At 44.2% G+C, this 9,026-nt stretch overlaps 1 protein-coding gene across 3 annotated transcripts in view; it reads left to right on the plus strand.

Annotated features, from left to right (window-relative positions):
• The window catches only part of INF2 (inverted formin 2), a 43,779-nt gene extending 39,771 nt beyond the window's left edge, over positions 1-4,008 (plus strand). For all 3 annotated transcript variants that reach the window (XM_039378962.1, XM_039378963.1, XM_027716496.2), the window contains one exon: positions 1,278-4,008. Coding sequence is in view for 1 of the 3 variants with exons in the window: in XM_039378963.1 (XP_039234897.1) it covers positions 1,278-1,303 (26 nt within the window). In the remaining 2 variants the exon portion in view is untranslated. The remainder of the gene's footprint in view (positions 1-1,277) is intronic.
• Positions 4,009-9,026: the final 5,018 nt, after the last annotated feature.

The raw sequence follows: 9,026 nt of genomic DNA on the forward strand, positions 1-9,026 counted from the left end.
CTAGGTTGTTCCACCTGACTTTTTTTATTTTATTCTATGCTTTGGCACAAGCACACCTGATCTGTTCAAGTCACCATCTTGGTACAAGATATTGCAGATACTGAGTTCTGACCTCACCTTGACTATATCTTGTTATGCAAAAATTTCTGTGGTAATGTTGATGTTCCTTAAATGTCAGCTTTTTCACCCAAAGATTAGTATCCCACATTATCTTCATATTCCTGAAAGAAACAGTTTAGTTGGATTTCCTCTGAAATCAATGTACAGGTGGGTATACTGTGTTTGTGTGCACACTGGTAACATCTGAACTCATTTCCAACCAAATTCAGAAAGAGCTGGAAGAAGGACCAATTAACAAAGGTGATAGTCAAACAGAACAGAGACTGTAACAATGCCTGAACTCAGGAGAGCTGCTGTTTAAGTTTCCTTGCTTAGACTCTGGAGAATTCCTACTGACAAATGCTCTTGTCTGTTTGTGCAGCTTCCCTATTCCTCTCCTCCCATCTGTATGTTACTCGGAAAAGTTAGGAGAAAGAAAAGCCTTGAAAACATAAGTCCATAAGCAACTGGGCTTTGGCAATTTCCCTGCTCACAAATCTACTTGATTTATTCCCTAGAAAATAAAAGAAAAACCAAATCAGGAGCACAGGCCAGCACTCAGAGACTGCAGCTTGGTGAGGAGGGAGGGAAGGGGCAGAAGGGCAGCTTTGACATGCACATGGCACAGCAGCACATCAACCCTTGCAAAGAGACAGAAGTGTTTGAGAGTCAAGGTTTTTCTTTAATTCTAGAGGAACAAATGCTTCACCTCCCATTCTGCAGACCCAGTATTGTCTGTGAGCAGTTTTTAAATGGACCACAAGAATGTCATCCTGTTTGGCCTTTGCCTTCGTGTCTGCCATTAGAAATGGTATTTGGTTTGGTTATGGAGTAAGACAGGCTCTTAAAAGTGTCAGTGTGCTGCCCCAGCCTTCTGACAGTCCTGCTAAATCCTCTGGATTTAGTAAGTTCAGCAATTTAATATCTAGAAAAATATATGTTGTTGGACTGAACTAGTACCCAGTTTGAAAGCAAAGTTGCCCAAACTCTTGAGCATTAGGATTGGTTCTGGAAACATGAGGTTTTTATTAAATACATAAAATTCTACCTGTTTTTAGGTTATCTGAAGAACAAATGAAACTGGTTTCCCTAGTAGTGCCCCGTTAGATACACATGCATGCAAAAACACACTTCTGTTCATAGTTCCAAATAATTTGCGTTTCCCCCTCCTCCTGCAGGTGTCACAGCAAGGCAGAAGGTATAAGAGGGACCAAGTGAACCACTCTCATGTCCCTGGAGTGCTGCCAGCTTGTCAGAAACGAGGTTCTGCATCAACGAAATGCCACCATGGACACCTTCTGCCCCACCTAGATGCACCACTTCTCCTCCTGCAGCCTTTCCCTCCCCTCCCGAGGACCTAAAGAGCCTCCTCAGAGACTTTGGACCCCTCAGCCCATGCCTTACACTAGGCATCTGGGAAATGGGGGACAGTTCTGCACATGGCAGCAGTGAAAGGGTCAGACCTGTCATCCACCATCCTGGAAGCTGAGTCTTTCAACCTGCTCTTAGGCCAAACTCTTCTTGAAATGACAGCTGAGTGTGGCCTAAGAACGGACTGCAGTGTTTAGCCCTCAGAGAAACGTTAAAAATAGCAGTGCCTCAACTAAATTAAGGGTATAAATTAAGCAGTGGCTGTACCACCACAGGTGGAAGTGTGTTAACTCCCTCCTCTCATCGCCCACTGACGATTTATATTGGATCAGGTCCAAGACCCAGATGAGACAAATGTATTTTTACTCTCAGTCATTTAAAGCAAGGGAAATCAGTTACAGGGAGAAAAAAAAACATGTAAAAGAAAAAAGATATGTTTTAGTAGGCATATGGCCATCTAAACAGTGTCTGGTTCCTACATGATACTTATGTGCAATTAAGTTGAAGCACGTCAGTAGTCTTAAGTAGTCTTGTCACACACACTGATGTGTCCATCAACTTTTGGAGAACCAGGGGCCTAGTTTCTCTTATTAAAGCAACAGGAAGATGTTTTCCAGAGTGCTCTGCCAGACACATTTTCAGCTTATCCCTTAGTAAATCTCTGGGTTTGACTTCTGTTGTCAGCTGCTTGCACTCAAGAGTCTATGTCCAAACTGCAGAACATTTTGAGTCATGTTACTTTGGCTTTAAAACTGGGACTGTGCAGTATTGTGTTTTCAAAATACAGAGCTTTATTTCTCAAGTTTTGTAATAACACTGTATCATAGTTTTGTACATATCTGTCCATTTTAAATGATCTATGTTTGTTGAACTATAGTGTGATACTGTGCTGAAACATGAATCAAGTGGAAGAGCTCGGTACATTTCAGAACTATTCTTTTATATTGCAACTCACTGTGGCTAGACTAATGTGCAGGCTTTGCTCAATAGGACTTGTAATGTCCTTGTAACGCTGGAAACTTAGAAATGAAACCAAGAATTAAATGACTGATTTGCTTTAACCAAAGCATCGCTATGAGCATACTGAGAATTGGTCAACAAAAGCAGAGATGAATTGGGAGCAGACACATGGGCAGATTCAGTGCAGGAGAACCTGCAGAGCAGCACAACCCCATTGCAGCAGAAAACCCACTCCTGCTGGCAGAAACAGGCATACTCCCACTATTCCCTGCAGAACCATGGCACTCACTCCAGGTTTGACTTGCAGGATTGTCTCCATCACATTTACACGTTTCCACTTTTTTCCCCTCTTTTCCAGTCTCAGAGCACATCACTCAAGCATCATCCTTTTGCTCTTCAATCTAGCTCCTCTGCTCTCAGACTAGACCCCAGGCTACAAAAATCTGAGTATGAAATGCATTTTCCCAGCAGCTTTGCAACCTCCAGGTTTCCAGCAAGAGCCTGCAGCCCAGGCTAGCAGTGCATAGCCAGCCTCCTCCTCACCACCCCACTGGTTTATCAAACAGGAACAACATCATTTGGAGATGCAGGACTGGGGAACAAACAGATTTTTGTGTAACAAAGAGGTTTTTAGTCTATGTAACAACACAGGTTTTCTGTGTTACCTAGGGAACCTTGCCTGCTGATGGACTCAAAAGCTGCTTGCTTCAGATGCTGCAGCATGTGTCCATTTCTCCACCTGGATCTTTCGGCTTCCCCCACCCATTTCCACTCAGAGAGAGCTACTCATTTCCACAGCCAGTTTTTATTGCTCTGTGTTCTTACCTTGGCCTTCAAAGAGAGAATGTTTGGCATTATTTTCCCACTGCTTTTAAGAGTTTACAGAGAAATGGGTAATTTTGAGCCACTGGAGGCTCTTTGTTCAACAGTCATCTGTGAAAACTGTATTAAATTATCTATTCAGTCACATCCCAATAAGCAGACTCAAGCACAGTATTTATAATTTATTACTCCAGAGCAGCTCTGCTTCCATTACAGTGGTTATTTAAGAAAAGCAGGGGAACAGAATCAGAGCAGGCCAAAGAGTGATGCTCAACTGAGATGTGCAGTTTTACTCCATTTGTGAGCTTGAAATAAAGCTCATAATCCTGAAGATTTTTCAGTGGTTGCAAGGCCAAATTAATTGCCCATAAAAGAAAAAATCGCTCATAGCTACTTTAACAGGACTGTGGTCATTTAAGCCAACAGTGAGTTTGGACCTCAAAAAAGAATTCTTGTGGTATATTACAACAACTGCACATGGACTCTAGTACATAAACCAGGCTGTGACCACCACAAGCTTCTTGCTGCCAAATAAATGCATATTCCTTAATTAAGCATTGGCTATGAGATAAAATGAAAGTATGAGAGGAATCAACAAAAGTCTTTTCCAAGTATTTGACATCAAAAATTAGATATGTTTAATGAAATGGATTTTCAGTGTTAGTTTTTGGGGACTTTTGGTTGTTCATTTGTTGTTTTTTTATTTCAATACTGAAAATATTTCAAAGTTAAGAATAAAATAAGTACTTGATGAGTTTCCTTTCTCTGGTGGGGATGGAGAAGACCTGTGATTCACAAGAATTTGTACATCTAAGTCCTATATTTCCCACACAGGATACAGAACATCTAAGCATGTAGTTCTTCTATATACTTAGTAATAATTACCAATTGTTTTGCTCTTCTGCCAGCTCACTCAGCGCTCTCAGGTGGATCCCATCTGGCCCCATAGACTTGTGAGTGTCTAAGTGGTGCAGCAGGTCACTAACTAATTACTCCTGGATTGCAGGGGTCTGTTCTGCTCTCTGTCCCTGTCTACCTGATTGCCCTGAAGATAACCAGTCTTAGTGTTAAAGACTGAGGCAAAGAAGGCATTGAGTACTTCAGCACTTTCCTCATCCATGGTGATAGTGTTCCCCTCCACATCTTATAAAGGGTGCAGTTTTTCCTTGGCCCTCTCTTGTTGTTGATGTATTTATAAAAGCACTTTTTTATTATTTTTCACAGCAGTATAGCCAGATTGAGTTCTAGCTGAGCTTTTACCTTTCTAATTTTCTCTCTACATGACATCACCATCTCTGGAAGTGTTTAAGAAGGGACTCAGTGTGACACTTAGTGCTATGGTTTAGCTGACATGGTGTTTGGTCAAAGGGTGGACTCAATGATCTTGGAGGTCTTCTCCAACCTTAATGATTCTGTGAAACAGAGACATATAAATGGAGCACCACCACAGCATTGGACTGTACTTAGAGCATGGCTGAATTCTCAAAGCTATGCCAGTATCTTTTGGGTTGAGCATACCATTTAGTCCTCTCCTACGTTCTGTAGAGCAGAAGGGGCTGAGAAACACCCTCTGTTCCAGTTAGAAAGAGAGAAGATAAATTTAAATAAAAGAAAAATGCATAAGTTAAATTAACCAGTTTTCATTCTGTCTAAACATCAAGCCTGGATCTATGGCATCATATTGCTGTTGTACACAGTGGTCAACCAAGTGCAATGTACAAATTTACCAATGCTAAACATTAGCACTGTACAAACCCTAGCTCTCTCTGTCTGTGTGGTAACAGTCATTGCCACAAAATATGGGTGAATGTGTTAGTCCACATAATGTATCTGAAAGCAAATACAGTCATGAAACAGCTCCATCACAAACCACATTTTGTTTGGTCACCTCACAACCAAGCTGTGGGCAGGATGTGATAAACAGCTTTCCCATGTCTAGAAGCATAACTACAGAGGGTTAAAAATGGGGCAGAGATAGTGACAGGACCTCTCTAGGTGTTCACAATTACTGTATAGTGACAATCTTGCAAAATAACCACATGATTTGCAGGATTTGCAATGGAAATTAGGTCCATAGTACAGCAAAAGGTCTCCAAGTCCTTAGCTCAGAGCAGGTACCAGACCTTAAATTAGCAGCAGAGATTTTGATCACTGGCAGTTATTCAACATATTCAGCACCGTGAGTAACTCAGCCCTTCATCCGTGCTGTGCTGGCACTTAATTCACATTAGGGACTCTCTAATGCTCACTTTGGTGCAGCATAAACAGCTCCTGCAAGAACTGTGTGTGACAATTCATACAGAGCCAGATGTCGGTAGGAATTAGCAGGAGCCCTGCGCTTCCTTAATGGAGACTTTAAGCAGGCTCAGCTTGCATTACTCAAAGTCAGAAGACAAGAATCACTCTGTGGCAGTCAGCTCCTATCAAGTCAGTTTAGATACATGCCCAGCCTGTCAAAGTAGGGGTTTTTTTCTAGGATCAGCAGTCCTCACTGATGACACCTACATTACAGTTATGGTTGATTTGCCCTGCTCTGGGCATGCAGAACTTGATGTGTTTGTTTAGTACTTATGCAGCTTCATACAGCATAATCTGCTATGAGTTTACTCATGAATTGGTGACAATTAATTACCAAATCCATCAGTCAGAATAGATGGAGAAAGAGGAGAAGCAGAGGCAGCACATGCAAAAAGCTCTACAACGTCTGGGTTCTTTCAAACCTTTGAAACCCACTACTCAATTTTGTAACCTAAATGAAACCCCCAATAGCACACAAAGGAGTGATCCTTTGGGACCAACAGGTTTTTCTATACATTTCACCACGTTTTTTAATCTCCATTCTTTCAGGTTTTCACAGCTCAAGGTTTTCACAGACCATACCAGCAGTCTACAAATCCATCCTGAATCACAAATGTAGTGGGTTTCTGTGGGTGGGTTTTGGTAGCGGGGGGGGGGGGGGGGGGGGGGGGGGGGGTGGCTGAGGGCTACAGGAGTGGCTTCTGTTAGAAGCTTCTCCTGTCCCATGGAGCCAATGCCAGACAGCTCCAGGACGGACTTCCTGCCACTGGCCAAGGCCGAGGCAATTAGGAGTGATAGTAATGCCTCTGTGATAACATATTTAGGAAAAGAAGGTTGTTGCACAGAAAGAATTCCAGCCAAGGAAGAGCAGAGTGAGAACAACAAAGTAGACCCCAAGGTCAGTGCAGAAGGAGGGGCAGGAGGTGCTCCAGGCACTGGAGCTGTGGCCCTGCAGCCCCTGGTGCAGATCATGGTGGAGCAGCTGTGCCCCTGCAGCCCATGGGGGAGCCCATGCTGGAACAGGTGGATGCAGGAAGGAGATTGTGACCCCATGGGAGGCCCAAGATGGATCAGGGTCCTGCTGGAGACCTGCAGCCCATGGAGAGGGAAGCCCGTGCTGGAGCAGGTTTTTCCCGGGTAGGACTTGTGGCCCCTGTGGGGGACCCACATCAGTACAGCTCACCTGTGAAGGACTGCACCCCATGGAGGAGTGACCCACGGGATAGCAGTTTGGGAAGAACTGCTGCCCAAGGGATGGACTCACATTGGAGAGGTCCATCAAGGACTGTCTCCTGTGGGAGGGACCACACAGAAGCAGGGGAAGGACTCCTCCCTCTGAGCAGTGGCAGAAACAACAACTGATGGTAACCCCCAATTACAGGCATTCCCCGTCCCCCTGCACCGCTGGGGGGGAGGAGGGAGAACATGGAAGGACGGAGGGGTGGGGGGAAGGTGTTTTTTTATAGACTGATTTATTTCTCACTCATTGGCTCTTATCCTGTTAGTAATAAGTTTAAGTATTATCCTGTTTTGCCCATGAAGGTAATCAGTCACTGAGTTCTCCCAGCTCTTATCTCAACTCATGAATCCTTAGCTGTTTAGTTTTTTTTCTCTCTCCTCTGTCCAGTTGCAGAGGGAGAGTGAGAGAGTGGCTTTAGTGGGTACCTGGTATCCAGCCAGGGTCAACCCACTACAGTCTTTTTAGTGGCCCAAATGGGGAAGTCATGAGGATTTTGAGATAAGGATAGTGACTGGGAGAGGTAATGGGCAAAATAAATACTGAACAATATTAGGGAATTAAATGATCGTGGGGAATTTTTGGTGTAATTATGGTAAAGGTAGAAGGGGTGAATTTTCTGTAAATTGTCCACTGTGTTATGATGATGTTATTTTGATTTTTTGTGGGGGGAATTTTCGTTATATTCTGTTTTGGTTGGTTGTTATCTTTGTTTATGTAAGGGAGGGTTGTGTGATGAATGTGGAATTTAAAATTCTTAAATGTGGGATTCACAGAGGCAGGGGTGGAAGCTGGGAGAGGTTGTGTTGGGTCTGGCTGAGCTGGAGTTTGTTTCCCCACAGTAGCCCTCACAGTGCTGTGCTTTGCATTGGCAGCCAGAAGGGTGTTGATTACACACCGTTGTTTTGGCTACTGCTGAGCACAGCATCAGCACTGTAACATTCCTCCTTCAGTTGAGAGCAAGATCCTGGGAGGGGACCCAAGTAGGCCAGCTGACCCAAACTGACCAAAGGGATATTCCATACCATATGACATCAGCTCAGATAGAAAAGCTGAAGCAAGGAGCAGGAAGGCGGGCATTGATTGTTTCCAGTGGCTGCCTGCTGAGAAACTCACGCATGCTGAAGCCCTGCTGCTCAGGAGTGGCCAACCATCGCTGCTCACGGGAAGCAGAGAATAAACCCTGCTATCTTTCGCTTTTGTGCAAGCAAGCTCCACTTTACTTTTTGCTTTAAATAAACTGCCTTATCCCTACCCACCTTACTCTCTCTCCTGTCCGGCTGGGAAGGGGAGTAATAAAGCAGCTGGGTGGGCACTTGGCGTCCAGTCAAGGTCAACCTACCACAACAGACAAATGGTTTGTTTTTCTAAAAATATCTCTTTAACTGAAGAGACCCCAGGGAGAACAGAACAGAAGGGGGGGTTCTCCCTTCAAGTATTTTCAACTGTTTTACTTTGCTTTTAGAAACCTGGACCCTGACCTCCACAAGGCATGTTCTGTGGTACTTACAGCTGCCTGCAAAGGCCTGAGTGCAAACCACAGCACAACTGCATGTAGATGAAATGGCAGCCACCACGGTAATCTCTTCCCAACCATGACCTATCTCAAACCTAGCAAATATCCAGAGATTAAAGCTATTATATCCTGTCTCTAATTCCTTCAGCTATACAAGCCCAAATTGAAGTAACTCTTAAAATTCCTTTCCATTTTGAGGACTTTTTCCCTAGCCTCTATAAACTGATCCTACGACACACCTTCTCCCAGCCTCCTACCTTTCACAGTTGATCTCCATACTTCACGTACACCTTCACATGGTTCCTTGGTAGAACTGCCTCACTGTTTTGCTGCAGGGCACAGAGACCAGCAAAGGGATCTTAGCAGCACTGTCCCCCACATCTGCCACCCACTGCTGCTGCTGCTGGCCCAGGCTCCACCTGCAGCAGATACCAAGGCTCTTGCCATCCCAGCAGCTGCCAAAAAGTGGAGCCAGTTGCCTTAGAGGGCTTTTTCATTAACTCCATCACTAGGATCGAGCCCACAGGCATTAAGCACACAGCCATACTCCTGCCTGCAGCAGGAACAGTTACAGAGTGAGAAGTGAGTGCTTTCACTTTGTTTCCAACCTTTTCCAACTGCTTCCAGTTTTCTGATATGAGAAAATGAAGGTACAGCAGTAGCTGGATCTTAATAAGGGAGAGGTGGATTGTAAAGACTAAACAGATTTTTGACAGCCAAAGC

This window comes from Pipra filicauda, unplaced genomic scaffold, assembly GCF_003945595.2.
Source record: "Pipra filicauda isolate LSUMZ 115617 unplaced genomic scaffold, ASM394559v2 scaffold151_size3305965_pilon, whole genome shotgun sequence".
In the NCBI taxonomy this organism is placed as follows: Eukaryota; Metazoa; Chordata; class Aves; order Passeriformes; family Pipridae; genus Pipra; species Pipra filicauda.